Consider the following 21,085-nt stretch of genomic DNA (forward strand, 5'->3'; position numbering starts at 1 on the left):
TTTATTTTATTAACTTCTTTTAATAATAAATATTAATTTTAATTTTATGTTGGATTTTTATCTTGAAACTGAGGCGAAAACGATAAATCTCATTTTCATCTCAATTTTTCTGAGTCTCTTTAAAAGTGTTTATATTAATGTAGAGAATTGAAATTTATGGCATTTAAGTTAAAACACTTGATCTAATAAATAGAAAAGCTTAGTAGCAATTACTTTTTTTTTAAATTGAATTTAATTTATTTTTTTGTTGGATTTTTAATTTGTAAAGTTTCATTTTCTCATTTGGATGAGTCAAGCTCATATTCAAGATTATGAACATATTGCTTCTCATATCAGTGAATATATTGACGAAGGTAATTTCTTTGATGTATTTGAAATAGAAGACATCAAAAAGATCATGAAAATTTCAAATTTTACAGCAAATGGCTTCATTGCTCTTCTTGAGCAGTCACATCCTACTATCAATGCAAATAAATTATATGCTTGTACTCGAAATGCTAATATTTATATTCAAAACTTTGAAGATGTTATTTCAACACTGAAATCAATCAAAAAGTACATGAAACTCAGAATACTTAATAGTATTGTTGACTTTTTAGATTCCAAAGGAAAAGAAATATACGATTCTACAGAGAAAATCCAAAAACTTCAAACAGAGCTAAACGAAATTCCAAAACAAAAAAGTGACAACGAAATACAATCACTTCAATCTCAACTCAATCAAATCAATGAAGAAAGCAACAAATTAAAAGAAAAACTCAATGAAATGGAAAGTAACACCAATCAAGCCGATGAAACAATTTTATCAAAAATTAAAGAGCTAAAGGAATCAGATGATTTCGAAAGTATCTACAATTTCCTTGATGAGCTTTCATCTCAAGGAAATCGAAAAATGATTTCAAAAGCATGTGAAGAAGGACTTTGGAAGAAGACAACTACTGTACATTTTCGAGATGATGGTGATGAGTTTGATGAAAGGAATGTACTTCATGTAGCAAGTAATAAAGGAAATCTCAAACTTGTCAAATCTCTCATTGAATGCGGCTGTGATAAAGGTACAAAGAGTTCACGTGGCTTGACTCCACTCAATTATGCATCGTTTATTGGCCATATTGAAATTGTTAAATATCTTATCTCTGTTGGAGCTGATATAGAAGCAAAGGATATTGAAGGAGATACTTCACTCATTTATGCATCAAGAAATGGTCATCTTGAAGTTGTTCAATATTTAATCGCTATTGGTGCTAATAAAGAAGCAAAGGATAATGATGGATGTACTCCACTCGATTATGCATCAAGTAATGGTCGTCTTGAAGTTGTTAAATATCTTATCTCTGTTGGAGCTAACAAAGAAGCAAAGGATAAATATGAATATACTCCACTCATTTCTGCATCAGATAATGGTCATCTTGAAGTTGTTCAATATCTTATCTCTAATGGAGCTGATAAAGAAGCAAAGAATAATAATGGATGGACTCCACTCATTTGGGCATCAAGATATGGTCATCTTGAAGTTGTTCAATATTTAATCTCTAATGGAGCTGATAAAGAAGCAAAGAATAATGATGGAAAAACGGCATTAGATCTTGCAACAGACAATGTAAAAAATTATCTAAAATCTTTATGAAGACTGTAGATTATAATAATTTAAGTTGTAATGGAGATAAATAAATAAAAAGATATCTTTTATTTGTAATATAACATAAATATATATAGATATATATAAATACAAATTTATCTAATGTCGATGTTACCTCGACCACCACCACGGGAACGAGTTCTTGGTTGACGACGAACTTCTTCGTTTCGATGTGCTTCAAAGTTTTCGTTACGAACACCTTCGGGAATATCAAGATGAGGTTCATCTCGTTTAGGACGCTCGATTCTGATTTCGTGAACTGGCTGTTGAAGTTTCTTGTTCTTGTTATTCTTATTGTTGTTATTATTGTTACTTTGTTCTTCGGAAGATCTCGGTAGTTTGTACTCGGCGAACTTAGAATTTTGTTTTTGAGATTCTGGATGTTTTGGTTTTTCTTCTGTTTATGTTCATCACCAACATACTCTGCAAAATTCGTTTTCTGTTTCTGTTTCTTATTCTTTTGGTTTTGATTTTGTTGTTTCTTTTGATTCTGTTTGTTTTTGTTTCCGGTTTTATCTTGATCTTTGTCTTTGTCCTTGTTTTGTTGTTCTTGTTGTTTTGGTTTGGATGTTTCATTTTGTTGTGGTTGTTGTTTTCTGGATTGGAATCTGGTTTCTTAAGGAATATATCTCGTTTCTTTCGATTACGGTTGCGGTCGATTTGGACAAGATGAGAATCGAATTCAAGATGTGATTCAACAAGTTTTCCACTTGCTGATTTCAAGTTGTTCATCTCTGATGAAATGATCGGATACATCTGGTCAATGCCAAGGTAACAATCGGAAAGCATGTAAATCCATGCACTTCCTGGAATTCTTTCCTGACATTGGATGGTGACAACATGTGTTTCCTTCTTAAGTTGAACACGGCGGTGACCAAACAACTTACCTGTGGATGGATCGCCAACAAGAATGAAAAGACTTTGGATACCTTTACGCGTGAAGTGTGGAGAAATGACTTGTGAACCAAGTGTTCCTGAGATGTGTTCCAATGTGATACGGACTGCCATGCCGTTGGTGGAAATCAAATGTGACATGTTCTTGAAAAGAACAACTCGATCTTTGATGAATTCGGTGCCTGGAAGAGGTGTGTCTTTGAACAAGATTTGAGGAAGCAAGTTGATGTTTTGTTGCTGAAGTTGTTTGAATAACTGAACATCAACTAATGCTTGGATAGAGTTCTGGTCGTGCCAGCAGCCTTGGACAAGCATCTGGGTGAGAATGCTTGCATTGATGACGGCGTTAAGTTCGCCTCGGATGGCGGCGATCTCCGAGAAACATCGACAATTCGAAGAGCTTGGTCAAGAACCGATGCCAAATCGGTGATGAAATCGGAATAGGCATCTCACGACGAGAAAAGTAGTACTGGCACATGAAGAATGCTTTGGTGTGAGGAGAATCAATGGGATCTTCGGTCTTGAAGCGTGGAGTCATGTCCATGACAACTTCGTCTTCTGAGTGACGAACTGGGACTTGTTTGAATTCCTGTGCCATGCAGATAAGACGAAGAAGAGAAACAACGTTGGATGACTCATTCATGCGATCAATAAACAACTTAACGTCGTCGGAGAGACATAGAAGATGGATGCAATGCGTCCTTCTGGTGTTGGATTGATGTGTCCTTCCAAGTTGACACTGATGCAGTGTTTGTCTGTCAACGCTTTGATGATGTTCGATGAAACTTCTTCCAATGTGATGTTCTCGTAATAACCGGGATTCTTATCAAGACGGATTGCAAAGAATGAACGTTTAAGCCATGACATAAGTGACTTCTTAGATTTGATACGACCTGATGCAATCTCAGCATTGGCGTGTTCACTAGCGTGTTCGAATAAGTTAGATTCGACTGGAAGAGGAGAGTTGATGAATCGCTTCAAGAAATCTTTACGACCTTCCTCGCAAAGAATCATGACAATGCCTTCTGTGTCGAACTGAGGACGACCAGCACGACCCATCATCTGCTGCATTTCAGTGCTAGAGTATGGAACGTATTGGCATGTCTTAGCGTCGTGGAACTCAGTGCCTTTGATGACAACAAAATGTGCAGGAAGATTGACACCCCATGCCAATGTGGCTGTAGCAACTAACAACTTCATCTTACCTGATGCAAACAATTCTTCAACAATCTCGCAGTCACTGGAAACTAAACCTGCGTGATGCAAACCAATACCTAAACTAAGACATGTGACAATGTTTGGTCTTGAACTTTCTGGCTGGCCAATGCGGTCTCTGGTGTAGTGTAATAGAATGGTTCGCCTCTGTTCGTTGCGTATGAAATAAGGTCGAATGCTGTCAAACGAGTCTGACGACGTGATGGAACGAAAACAAGTGTTGGTTTGTCATTAGAGTACTCACGGATAGCATCTGAAAGTGGTTTGTTCATAGATGCCATTCGAGGACAGAAATGACGACCAGGGAATCCACGGATGAATGTCTTCAATGGAACAGCGCGCATTTGTGGAGGGAAGTTGTATGTACCACGACGAGAAACACCTAAGAACTCTGCAACATCAAGTGGATTAGATAAACATGTGCTCAAACCAATGAATCGGACTTTAGTTGGCATCGATTTCATTCGGTCAACAACTGCTTCAATGATGTGGCCACGGTCTGTACCAAGTAAATGTGCTTCATCAATAACAACTAAACCAACTGTTTGGACAAAACGACGAACAACAAATCCACGAGAAACGGCATCCCATTTCTCTGGTGTGGCAACAATAAGACTTGCTTTAGCAATAGCATTAGAATCTGGGGTGAATTCACCTGTCAATTCAATCAATTTATCGCCGAATTTCATGCGCCAGTCTTGAACACGTTCTGTGACAATAGCTTTAAGAGGAGCCAGGTAAACTGCTTTTTGTTCGGGATGTGTTGAGAAAAGGCGACAAATCGCAAGTTCGGCAATTGATGTCTTGCCTGCAGCTGTAGGAGCGCAAATCAGGAGACTTTCATCAGTGCGATATGTCTGGAAGAAAACTTGTGACTGGACTGGGTTAAAGAACTCAAAACCAAACAGTTTTCGATGTTCAATGTTTTCAATAGATGTAACTGGGAGTGGACGCAAATTAGGTGGATTAGATTCGAAACTATCGAATGTAGCGCGGTCTGAGTTTTTGATGTAAATGGATTGTGAATCACCAACACCTAAAAAGCGGCTAGATGTCATAGTAACTAAATACTTATGACTTTCACAAACTGGAACAAGGTATTCGAATTTGAAGCCATCATTAGCAAGATGTCGATCAATTTGGACTTCTTGAGCAAGATACATCTTTTCTCCGTTACCGTCTTCAATGAAGATCCAGAAACTCAATGTGTCGTGAGTAACATGTGGATCCCATTTGAATGGAAATGATGCTTCGATGATGATGTTGATGATTTGATCGGAAATCGGTTGATAACGAGTGTCGATTTCGACAATAGGGAATTTGCGTGCAATGTCTTGTGCGTTGATTGCCATTTGTTCATTACGGAACATAGATTTTAATTCACCTAAATCGGCTGATCGTAAATCATCGAGTTCTAATCCTAAAAACTGGATCTTGTAGATAAGTTGGTCGTCTTTTGGAAATGTCATCAACTGACGTAATGGATGGTCAATTCGCTGGCGGCACCACCACATACGGTTTCCCACCATTTTCTTAAAAGGGATAAAAACATTTGTTACAAAAATGAAATACAAATAAATAAATATTTCGCGTGGTGTGGAGCTTTTGGCCAGAAATTATGTTCTAGCCAAACGAAGGCCTATACATCGAGCAACATATCATAAATATCGATCTTGTTTATATTTCTTTTTGAAAACATTATTCGAAATGATTTGTGTCAATTGATTCACTAAGACAATAACGATAATTTCCATTTTGATATTCAATTTTTGAATAGTATTGAAAGATTCACATTTTGATTCACAGTTAAAAGTAGACTATTAAAACAAGATACATGATGAAATTCATACTCTGAGTTATATTGATGTCTATTTAATATATGAAAAAAAATATCAAAATGAAAATGAGATGGGAAATTTAACTATGTTCACAATCTGACATATAAATTTCATATAACCATCTATATTTATACCTGAGTGTTTCATATATTCATCAATATTCTGAATAAAATGTAAAATTTTTATGAAGACAAAGTTTGACCATAAGAAATCTTCCACCATGAAGCTTTAGTATGATTACATATCACATGAATATAAATTTATTTGACATTTCTACATAAACTGTGAAAATCAAAAGAGGAAACTATCAATTTTTGAATAGTTTACATTTCTAATGATAATAGTACCTAAACTGAGAGTGAGGGTAAATTATCAAACATGTGAGCCCGAATAAGCAGAACATGCAATATGTAGTTGCTTCTAGTTATGCTTAAATTTCTGTTTTGAAGCTAGAATTAAATTTCAAAATCTTAAATTTTGAAGTTAAATCCGACGTTCAATATAAATTTATTTTATTAACTTCTTTTAATAATAAATATTAATTTTAATTTTATTGGATTTTTATCTTGAAACTGAGGCGAAAACGATAAATCTCATTTTCATCTCAATTTTTCTGAGTCTCTTTAAAAGTGTTTATATTAATGTAGAGAATTGAAATTTATGGCATTTAAGTTAAAACACTTGATCTAATAAATAGAAAGCTTAGTAGCAATTTACTTTTTTTTTAAATTGAATTTAATTTATTTTTTTGTTGATTTTTAATTTGTAAAGTTTCATTTTCTCATTTGGATGAGTCAAGCTCATATTCAAGATTATGAACATATTGCTTCTCATATCAGTGAATATATTGACGAAGGTAATTTCTTTGATGTATTTGAAATAGAAGACATCAAAAAGATCATGAAAATTTCAAATTTTACAGCAAATGGCTTCATTGCTCTTCTTGAGCAGTCACATCCTACTATCAATGCAAATAAATTATATGCTTGTACTCGAAATGCTAATATTTATATTCAAAACTTTGAAGATGTTATTTCAACACTGAAATCAATCAAAAAGTACATGAAACTCAGAATACTTAATAGTATTGTTGACTTTTTAGATTCCAAAGGAAAAGAAATATACGATTCTACAGAGAAAATCCAAAAACTTCAAACAGAGCTAAACGAAATTCCAAAACAAAAAAGTGACAACGAAATACAATCACTTCAATCTCAACTCAATCAAATCAATGAAGAAAGCAACAAATTAAAAGAAAAACTCAATGAAATGGAAAGTAACACCAATCAAGCCGATGAAACAATTTTATCAAAAATTAAAGAGCTAAAGGAATCAGATGATTTCGAAAGTATCTACAATTTCCTTGATGAGCTTTCATCTCAAGGAAATCGAAAAATGATTTCAAAAGCATGTGAAGAAGGACTTTGGAAGAAGACAACTACTGTACATTTTCGAGATGATGGTGATGAGTTTGATGAAAGGAATGTACTTCATGTAGCAAGTAATAAAGGAAATCTCAAACTTGTCAAATCTCTCATTGAATGCGGCTGTGATAAAGGTACAAAGAGTTCACGTGGCTTGACTCCACTCAATTATGCATCGTTTATTGGCCATATTGAAATTGTTAAATATCTTATCTCTTGGAGCTGATAAGAAGCAAAGGATAATGTGGATACTCCACTCATTTATGCATCAATGGTCATCTTGAAGTTGTTCAATATCTTATCTCTATGGAGCTGATAAAGAAGCAAAGGATAATATGGATGTACTCCACTCATTATGCATCAGTAATGGTCATCTTGAAGTTGTTCAATATCTTATCTCTAATGGAGCTGATAAAGAAGCAAAGAATAATAATGGATACTCCACTCATTTTGCATCAGCTAATGGTCATCTTGAAGTTGTTCAATATCTTATCTCTAATGGAGCTGATAAAGAAGCAAAGATAATGATGGATACTCCACTCATTTGCATCAAAGGTCATCTTGAAGTTGTTCAATATCTTATCTCTAATGGAGCTGATAAAGAAGCAAAGGATAATGGGAATACTCCACTCATTTGCATCAAGAATCATCTCATCTTGTTGAATATCAGAATATTCCACTTTTCTGATGCATATTGTAAACTTGAAGTTGTTCAATATCTTATCTCTAATGGAGCTGATAAAGAAGCAAAGAATAATAATGGATGGACTCCACTCATTTGGGCATCAAGATATGGTCATCTTGAAGTTGTTCAATATTTAATCTCTAATGGAGCTGATAAAGAAGCAAAGGATAAATATGGATATACTCCACTCATTTTGCATCAGTTACCGGTCATCTTGAAGTTGTTCAATATCTTATCTCTAATGGAGCTAACAAAGAAGCAAAGGATAATGATGGATGGACTCCACTCATTTGGCATCAAGATATGGTCATCTTGATGTTGTTAAATATCTTATCTCTAATGGAGCTGATAAAGAAGCAAAGAATAATAATGGATCTACTCCACTCATTTGTGCATCAGAAGAAGGTCATCTTGAAGTTGTTCAATATCTTATCTCTAATGGAGCTGATAAAGAAGCAAAGAATAATGATGGAAAAACGGCATTAGATCTTGCAACAGACAATGTAAAAAATTATCTAAAATCTTTATGAAGACTGTAGATTATAATAATTTAAGTTGTAATGGAGATAAATAAATAAAAAGATATCTTTTATTTGTAATATAACATAAATATATATAGATATATATAAATACAAATTTATCTAATGTCGATGTTACCTCGACCACCACCACGGGAACGAGTTCTTGGTTGACGACGAACTTCTTCGTTTCGATGTGCTTCAAAGTTTTCGTTACGAACACCTTCGGGAATATCAAGATGAGGTTCATCTCGTTTAGGACGCTCGATTCTGATTTCGTGAACTGGCTGTTGAAGTTTCTTGTTCTTGTTATTCTTATTGTTGTTATTATTGTTACTTTGTTCTTCGGAAGATCTCGGTAGTTTGTACTCGGCGAACTTAGAATTTTGTTTTTGAGATTCTGGATGTTTTGGTTTTTCTTCTGTTTTATGTTCATCACCAACATACTCTGCAAAATTGTTTTCTGTTTCTGTTTCTTATTCTTTTGGTTTTGATTTTGTTGTTTCTTTTGATTCTGTTTGTTTTTTGTTTCCGGTTTTATCTTGATCTTTGTCTTTGTCCTTGTTTTGTTGTTCTTGTTGTTTTGGTTTGGATGTTTCATTTTGTTGTGGTTGTTGTTCTGGATTGGAATCTGGTTTCTTAAGGAATATATCTCGTTTCTTTCGATTACGGTTGCGGTCGATTTGGACAAGATGAGAATCGAATTCAAGATGTGATTCAACAAGTTTTCCACTTGCTGATTTCAAGTTGTTCATCTCTGATGAAATGATTCGGATACATCTGGTCAATGCCAAGGTAACAATCGGAAAGCATGTAAATCCATGCACTTCCTGGAATTCTTTCTGCATTGGATGGTGACAACATGTGTTTCCTTCTTAAGTTGAACACGGCGGTGACCAAACAACTTACCTGTGGATGGATCGCCAACAAGAATGAAAAGACTTTGGATACCTTTACGCGTGAAGTGTGGAGAAATGACTTGTGAACCAAGTGTTCCTGAGATGTGTTCCAATGTGATACGGACTGCCATGCCGTTGGTGGAAATCAAATGTGACTTGTTCTTGAAAAGAACAACTCGATCTTTGATGAATTCGGTGCCTGGAAGAGGTGTGTCTTTGAACAAGATTTGAGGAAGCAAGTTGATGTTTTGTTGCTGAAGTTGTTTGAATAACTGAACATCAACTAATGCTTGGATAGAGTTCTGGTCGTGCCAGCAGCCTTGGACAAGCATCTGGGTGAGAATGCTTGCATTGATGACGGCGTTAAGTTCGCCTCGGATGGCGGCGATCTCCGAGAAACATCCGACAATTCGAAGAGCTTGGTCAAGAACCGATGCCAAATCGGTGATGAAATCGGGAATAGGCATCTCACGACGAGAAAAGTAGTACTGGCACATGAAGAATGCTTTGGTGTGAGGAGAATCAATGGGATCTTCGGTCTTGAAGCGTGGAGTCATGTCCATGACAACTTCGTCTTCTGAGTGACGAACTGGGACTTGTTTGAATTCCTGTGCCATGCAGATAAGACGAAGAAGAGAAACAACGTTGGATGACTCATTCATGCGATCAATAAACAACTTAACGTCGTCGGGAGAGACATAGAAGATGGATGCAATGCGTCCTTCTGGTGTTGGATTGATGTGTCCTTCCAAGTTGACACTGATGCAGTGTTTGTCTGTCAACGCTTTGATGATGTTCGATGAAACTTCTTCCAATGTGATGTTCTCGTAATAACCGGGATTCTTATCAAGACGGATTGCAAAGAATGAACGTTTAAGCCATGACATAAGTGACTTCTTAGATTTGATACGACCTGATGCAATCTCAGCATTGGCGTGTTCACTAGCGTGTTCGAATAAGTTAGATTCGACTGGAAGAGGAGAGTTGATGAATCGCTTCAAGAAATCTTTACGACCTTCCTCGCAAAGAATCATGACAATGCCTTCTGTGTCGAACTGAGGACGACCAGCACGACCCATCATCTGCTGCATTTCAGTGCTAGAGTATGGAACGTATTGGCATGTCTTAGCGTCGTGGAACTCAGTGCCTTTGATGACAACAAAATGTGCAGGAAGATTGACACCCCATGCCAATGTGGCTGTAGCAACTAACAACTTCATCTTCCTGATGCAAACAATTCTTCAACAATCTCGCAGTCACTGGAAACTAAACCTGCGTGATGCAAACCAATACCTAAACTAAGACAATGTGACAATGTTTGGTCTTGAACTTTCTGGCTGGCCAATGCGGTCTCTGGTGTAGTGTAATAGAATGGTTCGCCTCTGTTCGTTGCGTATGAAATAAGGTCGAATGCTGTCAAACGAGTCTGACGACGTGATGGAACGAAAACAAGTGTTGGTTTGTCATTAGAGTACTCACGGATAGCATCTGAAAGTGGTTTGTTCATAGATGCCATTCGAGGACAGAAATGACGACCAGGGAATCCACGGATGAATGTCTTCAATGGAACAGCGCGCATTTGTGGAGGGAAGTTGTATGTACCACGACGAGAAACACCTAAGAACTCTGCAACATCAAGTGGATTAGATAAACATGTGCTCAAACCAATGAATCGGACTTTAGTTGGCATCGATTTCATTCGGTCAACAACTGCTTCAATGATGTGGCCACGGTCTGTACCAAGTAAATGTGCTTCATCAATAACAACTAAACCAACTGTTTGGACAAAACGACGAACAACAAATCCACGAGAAACGGCATCCCATTTCTCTGGTGTGGCAACAATAAGACTTGCTTTAGCAATAGCATTAGAATCTGGGGTGAATTCACCTGTCAATTCAATCAATTTATCGCCGAATTTCATGCGCCAGTCTTGAACACGTTCTGTGACAATAGCTTTAAGAGGAGCCAGGTAAACTGCTTTTTGTTCGGGATGTGTTGAGAAAAGGCGACAAATCGCAAGTTCGGCAATTGATGTCTTGCCTGCAGCTGTAGGAGCGCAAATCAGGAGACTTTCATCAGTGCGATATGTCTGGAAGAAAACTTGTGACTGGACTGGGTTAAAGAACTCAAAACCAAACAGTTTTCGATGTTCAATGTTTTCAATAGATGTAACTGGGAGTGGTCGTAAATTAGGTGGATTAGATTCGAAACTATCGAATGTAGCACGGTCTGAGTTTTTGATGTAAATAGATTGTGAATCACCAACACCTAAAAAGCGGCTAGATGTCATAGTAACTAAATACTTATGACTTTCACAAACTGGAACAAGGTATTCGAATTTGAAGCCATCATTAGCAAGATGTCGATCAATTTGGACTTCTTGAGCAAGATACATCTTTTCTCCGTTACCGTCTTCAATGAAGATCCAGAAACTCAATGTGTCGTGAGTAACATGTGGATCCCATTTGAATGGAAATGATGCTTCGATGATGATGTTGATGATTTGATCGGAAATCGGTTGATAACGAGTGTCGATTTCGACAATAGGGAATTTGCGTGCAATGTCTTGTGCGTTGATTGCCATTTGTTCATTACGGAACATAGATTTTAATTCACCTAAATCGGCTGATCGTAAATCATCGAGTTCTAATCCTAAAAACTGGATCTTGTAGATAAGTTGGTCGTCTTTTGGAAATGTCATCAACTGACGTAATGGATGGTCAATTCGCTGGCGGCACCACCACATACGGTTTCCCACCATTTTCTTAAAAGGGATAAAAACATTTGTTACAAAAATGAAATACAAATAAATAAATATTTCGCGTGGTGTGGAGCTTTTGGCCAGAAATTATGTTCTAGCCAAACGAAGGCCTATACATCGAGCAACATATCATAAATATCGATCTTGTTTATATTTCTTTTTGAAAACATTATTCGAAATGATTTGTGTCAATTGATTCACTAAGACAATAACGATAATTTCCATTTTGATATTCAATTTTTGAATAGTATTGAAAGATTCACATTTTGATTCACAGTTAAAAGTAGACTATTAAAACAAGATACATGATGAAATTCATACTCTGAGTTATATTGATGTCTATTTAATATATGAAAAAAAATATCAAAATGAAAATGAGATGGGAAATTTAACTATGTTCACAATCTGACATATAAATTTCATATAACCATCTATATTTATACCTGAGTGTTTCATATATTCAATATTCTGAATAAAATGTAAAATTTTTATGAAGACAAAGTTTGACCATAAGAAATCTTCCACCATGAAGCTTTAGTATGATTACATATCACATGAATATAAATTTATTTGACATTTCTACATAAACTGTGAAAATCAAAAGAGGAAACTATCAATTTTTGAATAGTTTACATTTCTAATGATAATAGTACCTAAACTGAGAGTGAGGGTAAATTATCAAACATGTGAGCCCGAATAAGCAGAACATGCAATATGTAGTTGCTTCTAGTTATGCTTAAATTTCTGTTTTGAAGCTAGAATTAAATTTCAAAATCTTAAATTTTGAAGTTAAATCCGACGTTCAATATAAATTTATTTTATTAACTTCTTTTAATAATAAATATTAATTTTAATTTTATGTTGGATTTTTATCTTGAAACTGAGGCGAAAACGATAAATCTCATTTTCATCTCAATTTTTCTGAGTCTCTTTAAAAGTGTTTATATTAATGTAGAGAATTGAAATTTATGGCATTTAAGTTAAAACACTTGATCTAATAAATAGAAAAGCTTAGTAGCAATTACTTTTTTTTTAAATTGAATTTAATTTATTTTTTTGTTGGATTTTTAATTTGTAAAGTTTCATTTTCTCATTTGGATGAGTCAAGCTCATATTCAAGATTATGAACATATTGCTTCTCATATCAGTGAATATATTGACGAAGGTAATTTCTTTGATGTATTTGAAATAGAAGACATCAAAAAGATCATGAAAATTTCAAATTTTACAGCAAATGGCTTCATTGCTCTTCTTGAGCAGTCACATCCTACTATCAATGCAAATAAATTATATGCTTGTACTCGAAATGCTAATATTTATATTCAAAACTTTGAAGATGTTATTTCAACACTGAAATCAATCAAAAAGTACATGAAACTCAGAATACTTAATAGTATTGTTGACTTTTTAGATTCCAAAGGAAAAGAAATATACGATTCTACAGAGAAAATCCAAAAACTTCAAACAGAGCTAAACGAAATTCCAAAACAAAAAAGTGACAACGAAATACAATCACTTCAATCTCAACTCAATCAAATCAATGAAGAAAGCAACAAATTAAAAGAAAAACTCAATGAAATGGAAAGTAACACCAATCAAGCCGATGAAACAATTTTATCAAAAATTAAAGAGCTAAAGGAATCAGATGATTTCGAAAGTATCTACAATTTCCTTGATGAGCTTTCATCTCAAGGAAATCGAAAAATGATTTCAAAAGCATGTGAAGAAGGACTTTGGAAGAAGACAACTACTGTACATTTTCGAGATGATGGTGATGAGTTTGATGAAAGGAATGTACTTCATGTAGCAAGTAATAAAGGAAATCTCAAACTTGTCAAATCTCTCATTGAATGCGGCTGTGATAAAGGTACAAAGAGTTCACGTGGCTTGACTCCACTCAATTATGCATCGTTTATTGGCCATATTGAAATTGTTAAATATCTTATCTCTGTTGGAGCTGATATAGAAGCAAAGGATATTGAAGGAGATACTTCACTCATTTATGCATCAAGAAATGGTCATCTTGAAGTTGTTCAATATTTAATCGCTATTGGTGCTAATAAAGAAGCAAAGGATAATGATGGATGTACTCCACTCGATTATGCATCAAGTAATGGTCGTCTTGAAGTTGTTAAATATCTTATCTCTGTTGGAGCTGATAAAGAAGCAAAGAATAATAATGGATCTACTCCACTCATTTCTGCATCAGCTAATGGTCATCTTGAAGTTGTTAAATATCTTATCTCTAATGGAGCTGATAAAGAAGCAAAGGATAATGCTGGATCTACTCCACTCATTTGGGCATCAAAAGAAGGTCATCTTGAAGTTGTTAAATATCTTATCTCTAATGGAGCTGATAAAGAAGCAAAGGATAATGCTGGATCTACTCCACTCGATTATGCATCAAGAAATGGTCATCTTGAAGTTGTTCAATATCTTATCTCTGTTGGAGCTAACAAAGAAGCAAAGGATAAATATGAATATACTCCACTCATTTCTGCATCAGATAATGGTCATCTTGAAGTTGTTCAATATCTTATCTCTAATGGAGCTGATAAAGAAGCAAAGAATAATAATGGATGGACTCCACTCATTTGGGCATCAAGATATGGTCATCTTGAAGTTGTTCAATATTTAATCTCTAATGGAGCTGATAAAGAAGCAAAGGATAAATATGGATATACTCCACTCATTTTTGCATCAGTTACCGGTCATCTTGAAGTTGTTCAATATCTTATCTCTAATGGAGCTAACAAAGAAGCAAAGGATAATGATGGATGGACTCCACTCATTTGGGCATCAAGATATGGTCATCTTGATGTTGTTAAATATCTTATCTCTAATGGAGCTGATAAAGAAGCAAAGAATAATAATGGATCTACTCCACTCATTTGTGCATCAGAAGAAGGTCATCTTGAAGTTGTTCAATATCTTATCTCTAATGGAGCTGATAAAGAAGCAAAGAATAATGATGGAAAAACGGCATTAGATCTTGCAACAGACAATGTAAAAAATTATCTAAAATCTTTATGAAGACTGTAGATTATAATAATTTAAGTTGTAATGGAGATAAATAAATAAAAAGATATCTTTTATTTGTAATATAACATAAATATATATAGATATATATAAATACAAATTTATCTAATGTCGATGTTACCTCGACCACCACCACGGGAACGAGTTCTTGGTTGACGACGAACTTCTTCGTTTCGATGTGCTTCAAAGTTTTCGTTACGAACACCTTCGGGAATATCAAGATGAGGTTCATCTCGTTTAGGACGCTCGATTCTGATTTCGTGAACTGGCTGTTGAAGTTTCTTGTTCTTGTTATTCTTATTGTTGTTATTATTGTTACTTTGTTCTTCGGAAGATCTCGGTAGTTTGTACTCGGCGAACTTAGAATTTTGTTTTTGAGATTCTGGATGTTTTGGTTTTTCTTCTGTTTTATGTTCATCACCAACATACTCTGCAAAATTGTTTTCTGTTTCTGTTTCTTATTCTTTTGGTTTTGATTTTGTTGTTTCTTTTGATTCTGTTTGTTTTTGTTTCCGGTTTTATCTTGATCTTTGTCTTTGTCCTTGTTTTGTTGTTCTTGTTGTTTTGGTTTGGATGTTTCATTTTGTTGTGGTTGTTGTTCTGGATTGGAATCTGGTTTCTTAAGGAATATATCTCGTTTCTTTCGATTACGGTTGCGGTCGATTTGGACAAGATGAGAATCGAATTCAAGATGTGATTCAACAAGTTTTCCACTTGCTGATTTCAAGTTGTTCATCTCTGATGAAATGATTGGATACATCTGGTCAATGCCAAGGTAACAATCGGAAAGCATGTAAATCCATGCACTTCCTGGAATTCTTTCTTGGCATTGGATGGTGACAACATGTGTTTCCTTCTTAAGTTGAACACGGCGGTGACCAAACAACTTACCTGTGGATGGATCGCCAACAAGAATGAAAAGACTTTGGATACCTTTACGCGTGAAGTGTGGAGAAATGACTTGTGAACCAAGTGTTCCTGAGATGTGTTCCAATGTGATACGGACTGCCATGCCGTTGGTGGAAATCAAATGTGACTTGTTCTTGAAAAGAACAACTCGATCTTTGATGAATTCGGTGCCTGGAAGAGGTGTGTCTTTGAACAAGATTTGAGGAAGCAAGTTGATGTTTTGTTGCTGAAGTTGTTTGAATAACTGAACATCAACTAATGCTTGGATAGAGTTCTGGTCGTGCCAGCAGCCTTGGACAAGCATCTGGGTGAGAATGCTTGCATTGATGACGGCGTTAAGTTCGCCTCGGATGGCGGCGATCTCCGAGAAACATCCGACAATTCGAAGAGCTTGGTCAAGAACCGATGCCAAATCGGTGATGAAATCGGGAATAGGCATCTCACGACGAGAAAAGTAGTACTGGCACATGAAGAATGCTTTGGTGTGAGGAGAATCAATGGGATCTTCGGTCTTGAAGCGTGGAGTCATGTCCATGACAACTTCGTCTTCTGAGTGACGAACTGGGACTTGTTTGAATTCCTGTGCCATGCAGATAAGACGAAGAAGAGAAACAACATTGGATGACTCATTCATGCGATCAATAAACAACTTAACGTCGTCGGGAGAGACATAGAAGATGGATGCAATGCGTCCTTCTGGTGTTGGATTGATGTGTCCTTCCAAGTTGACACTGATGCAGTGTTTGTCTGTCAACGCTTTGATGATGTTCGATGAAACTTCTTCCAATGTGATGTTCTCGTAATAACCGGGATTCTTATCAAGACGGATTGCAAAGAATGAACGTTTAAGCCATGACATAAGTGACTTCTTAGATTTGATACGACCTGATGCAATCTCAGCATTGGCGTGTTCACTAGCGTGTTCGAATAAGTTAGATTCGACTGGAAGAGGAGAGTTGATGAATCGCTTCAAGAAATCTTTACGACCTTCCTCGCAAAGAATCATGACAATGCCTTCTGTGTCGAACTGAGGACGACCAGCACGACCCATCATCTGCTGCATTTCAGTGCTAGAGTATGGAACGTATTGGCATGTCTTAGCGTCGTGGAACTCAGTGCCTTTGATGACAACAAAATGTGCAGGAAGATTGACACCCCATGCCAATGTGGCTGTAGCAACTAACAACTTCATCTTACCTGATGCAAACAATTCTTCAACAATCTCGCAGTCACTGGAAACTAAACCTGCGTGATGCAAACCAATACCTAAACTAAGACAATGTGACAATGTTTGGTCTTGAACTTTCTGGCTGGCCAATGCGGTCTCTGGTGTAGTGTAATAGAATGGTTCGCCTCTGTTCGTTGCGTATGAAATAAGGTCGAATGCTGTCAAACGAGTCTGACGACGTGATGGAACGAAAACAAGTGTTGGTTTGTCATTAGAGTACTCACGGATAGCATCTGAAAGTGGTTTGTTCATAGATGCCATTCGAGGACAGAAATGACGACCAGGGAATCCACGGATGAATGTCTTCAATGGAACAGCGCGCATTTGTGGAGGGAAGTTGTATGTACCACGACGAGAAACACCTAAGAACTCTGCAACATCAAGTGGATTGATAAACATGTGCTCAAACCAATGAATCGGACTTTAGTTGGCATCGATTTCATTCGGTCAACAACTGCTTCAATGATGTGGCCACGGTCTGTACCAAGTAAATGTGCTTCATCAATAACAACTAAACCAACTGTTTGGACAAAACGACGAACAACAAATCCACGAGAAACGGCATCCCATTTCTCTGGTGTGGCAACAATAAGACTTGCTTTAGCAATAGCATTAGAATCTGGGGTGAATTCACCTGTCAATTCAATCAATTTATCGCCGAATTTCATGCGCCAGTCTTGAACACGTTCTGTGACAATAGCTTTAAGAGGAGCCAGGTAAACTGCTTTTTGTTCGGGATGTGTTGAGAAAAGGCGACAAATCGCAAGTTCGGCAATTGATGTCTTGCCTGCAGCTGTAGGAGCGCAAATCAGAGACTTTCATCAGTGCGATATGTCTGGAAGAAAACTTGTGACTGGACTGGGTTAAAGAACTCAAAACCAAACAGTTTTCGATGTTCAATGTTTTCAATAGATGTAACTGGGAGTGACGCAAATTAGGTGGATTAGATTCGAAACTATCGAATGTAGCCGGTCTGAGTTTTTGATGTAAATGGATTGTGAATCACCAACACCTAAAAAGCGGCTAGATGTCATAGTAACTAAATACTTATGACTTTCACAAACTGGAACAAGGTATTCGAATTTGAAGCCATCATTAGCAAGATGTCGATCAATTTGGACTTCTTGAGCAAGATACATCTTTTCTCCGTTACCGTCTTCAATGAAGATCCAGAAACTCAATGTGTCGTGAGTAACATGTGGATCCCATTTGAATGGAAATGATGCTTCGATGATGATGTTGATGATTTGATCGGAAATCGGTTGATAACGAGTGTCGATTTCGACAATAGGGAATTTGCGTGCAATGTCTTGTGCGTTGATTGCCATTTGTTCATTACGGAACATAGATTTTAATTCACCTAAATCGGCTGATCGTAAATCATCGAGTTCTAATCCTAAAAACTGGATCTTGTAGATAAGTTGGTCGTCTTTTGGAAATGTCATCAACTGACGTAATGGATGGTCAATTCGCTGGCGGCACCACCACATACGGTTTCCCACCATTTTCTTAAAAGGGATAAAAACATTTGTTACAAAAATGAAATACAAATAAATAAATATTTCGCGTGTGTGGAGCTTTTGGCCAGAAATTATGTTCTAGCCAAACGAAGGCCTATACATCGAGCAACATATCATAAATATCGATCTTGTTTATATTTCTTTTTGAAAACATTATTCGAAATGATTTGTGTCAATTGATTCACTAAGACAATAACGATAATTTCCATTTTGATATTCAATTTTTGAATAGTATTGAAAGATTCACATTTTGATTCACAGTTAAAAGTAGACTATTAAAACAAGATACATGATGAAATTCATACTCTGAGTTATATTGATGTCTATTTAATATATGAAAAAAAATATCAAAATGAAAATGAGATGGGAAATTTAACTATGTTCACAATCTGACATATAAATTTCATATAACCATCTATATTTATACCTGAGTGTTTCATATATTCATCAATATTCTGAATAAAATGTAAAATTTTTATGAAGACAAAGTTTGACCATAAGAAATCTTCCACCATGAAGCTTTAGTATGATTACATATCACATGAATATAAATTTATTTGACATTTCTACATAAACTGTGAAAATCAAAAGAGGAAACTATCAATTTTTGAATAGTTTACATTTCTAATGATAATAGTACCTAAACTGAGAGTGAGGGTAAATTATCAAACATGTGAGCCCGAATAAGCAGAACATGCAATATGTAGTTGCTTCTAGTTATGCTTAAATTTCTGTTTTGAAGCTAGAATTAAATTTCAAAATCTTAAATTTTGAAGTTAAATCCGACGTTCAATATAAATTTATTTTATTAACTTCTTTTAATAATAAATATTAATTTTAATTTTATGTTGGATTTTTATCTTGAAACTGAGGCGAAAACGATAAATCTCATTTTCATCTCAATTTTTCTGAGTCTCTTTAAAAGTGTTTTATATTAATGTAGAGAATTGAAATTTATGGCATTTAAGTTAAAACACTTGATCTAATAAATAGAAAAGCTTAGTAGCAATTACTTTTTTTTTAAATTGAATTTAATTTATTTTTTTTGTTGGATTTTTAATTTGTAAAGTTTCATTTTCTCATTTGGATGAGTCAAGCTCATATTCAAGATTATGAACATATTGCTTCTCATATCAGTGAATATATTGACGAAGGTAATTTCTTTGATGTATTTGAAATAGAAGACATCAAAAAGATCATGAAAATTTCAAATTTTACAGCAAATGGCTTCATTGCTCTTCTTGAGCAGTCACATCCTACTATCAATGCAAATAAATTATATGCTTGTACTCGAAATGCTAATATTTATATTCAAAACTTTGAAGATGTTATTTCAACACTGAAATCAATCAAAAAGTACATGAAACTCAGAATACTTAATAGTATTGTTGACTTTTTAGATTCCAAAGGAAAAGAAATATACGATTCTACAGAGAAAATCCAAAAACTTCAAACAGAGCTAAACGAAATTCCAAAACAAAAAAGTGACAACGAAATACAATCACTTCAATCTCAACTCAATCAAATCAATGAAGAAAGCAACAAATTAAAAGAAAAACTCAATGAAATGGAAAGTAACACCAATCAAGCCGATGAAACAATTTTATCAAAAATTAAAGAGCTAAAGGAATCAGATGATTCGAAAGTATCTACAATTTCCTTGATGAGCTTTCATCTCAAGGAAATCGAAAAATGATTTCAAAAGCATGTGAAGAAGGACTTTGGAAGAAGACAACTACTGTACATTTTCGAGATGATGGTGATGAGTTTGATGAAAGGAATGTACTTCATGTAGCAAGTAATAAAGGAAATCTCAAACTTGTCAAATCTCTCATTGAATGCGGCTGTGATAAAGGTACAAAGAGTTCACGTGGCTTGACTCCACTCAATTATGCATCGTTTATTGGCCATATTGAAATTGTTAAATATCTTATCTCTGTTGGAGCTGATAGAAGCAAAGGATATTGAAGGAGATACTTCACTCATTTATGCATCAAATGGTCATCTTGAAGTTGTTCAATATTTATCGCTATTGGCTAATAAAGAAGCAAAGGATAATGATGGATGTACTCCACTCATTATGCATCAAGTAATGGTCTTGAAGTTGTTCAATATCTTATCTCTGTTGGAGCTGATAAAGAAGCAAAGAATAATAATGGATACTCCACTCATTTTGCATCAGTAATGGTCATCTTGAAGTTGTTAAATATCTTATCTCTTGGAGCTGATAAAGAAGCAAAGATAATATGGATCTACTCCACTCATTTGCATCAGAAGGTCATCTTGAAGTTGTTAAATATCTTATCTCTAATGGAGCTGATAAAGAAGCAAAGATAATGCTGGATCTACTCCACTCATTTGCATCAAGAAATGGTCATCTTGAAGTTGTTCAATATCTTATCTCTGTTGGAGCTAACAAAGAAGCAAAGGATAATATGAATATACTCCACTCATTTGCATCAGATAATGGTCATCTTGAAGTTGTTCAATATCTTATCTCTAATGGAGCTGAT

General features: G+C 35.4%; 3 protein-coding genes and 4 pseudogenes across 7 annotated transcripts; 4 read left to right on the plus strand and 3 right to left on the minus strand.

Annotated features, from left to right (window-relative positions):
* Window positions 1-271: 271 nt before the first annotated feature.
* TVAGG3_0179480 (ankyrin repeat protein family) lies at window positions 272-1,663 on the plus strand (the record flags this gene model as incomplete). Its single annotated transcript, XM_001292114.1, has 1 exon — window positions 560-1,627. The coding sequence occupies one exon, from the start codon at window positions 560-562 to the stop codon at window positions 1,625-1,627; it is 1,068 nt and encodes a 355-aa protein (XP_001292115.1).
* A 1,307-nt stretch (window positions 1,664-2,970) lies between these two features.
* On the minus strand, window positions 2,971-5,455 carry TVAGG3_0179490 (helicase protein; the record flags this gene model as incomplete). The annotated part of the gene is made up of 1 exon (XM_051225580.1): window positions 3,808-5,277. The coding sequence occupies one exon, from the start codon at window positions 5,275-5,277 to the stop codon at window positions 3,808-3,810; it is 1,470 nt and encodes a 489-aa protein (XP_051110566.1).
* A 1,193-nt stretch (window positions 5,456-6,648) lies between these two features.
* Window positions 6,649-7,828, plus strand: TVAGG3_0179500 (annotated as a pseudogene). Its single transcript has one exon. A coding segment is annotated over exon 1 (1,180 nt).
* Window positions 7,829-8,997: 1,169 nt separating this feature from the next.
* TVAGG3_0179510 lies at window positions 8,998-12,062 on the minus strand (annotated as a pseudogene). The gene has a single exon: window positions 8,998-11,876. A coding segment is annotated over exon 1 (2,879 nt).
* An 897-nt stretch (window positions 12,063-12,959) lies between these two features.
* On the plus strand, window positions 12,960-14,983 carry TVAGG3_0179520 (ankyrin repeat, PH and SEC7 domain containing protein SECG-related family; the record flags this gene model as incomplete). Its single annotated transcript, XM_051225581.1, has 1 exon — window positions 13,581-14,882. A coding segment is annotated over one exon (1,302 nt), but the record flags the coding sequence as incomplete, so codon positions are not given.
* A 33-nt stretch (window positions 14,984-15,016) lies between these two features.
* TVAGG3_0179530 lies at window positions 15,017-15,527 on the minus strand (annotated as a pseudogene). Its single transcript has one exon. A coding segment is annotated over exon 1 (511 nt).
* Window positions 15,528-20,547: 5,020 nt separating this feature from the next.
* On the plus strand, window positions 20,548-21,069 carry TVAGG3_0179540 (annotated as a pseudogene). The gene has a single exon. A coding segment is annotated over exon 1 (522 nt).
* Window positions 21,070-21,085: the final 16 nt, after the last annotated feature.

This window comes from Trichomonas vaginalis, chromosome IV (assembly GCF_026262505.1).
Source record: "Trichomonas vaginalis G3 chromosome IV, whole genome shotgun sequence".
In the NCBI taxonomy this organism is placed as follows: domain Eukaryota; phylum Parabasalia; order Trichomonadida; family Trichomonadidae; genus Trichomonas; species Trichomonas vaginalis.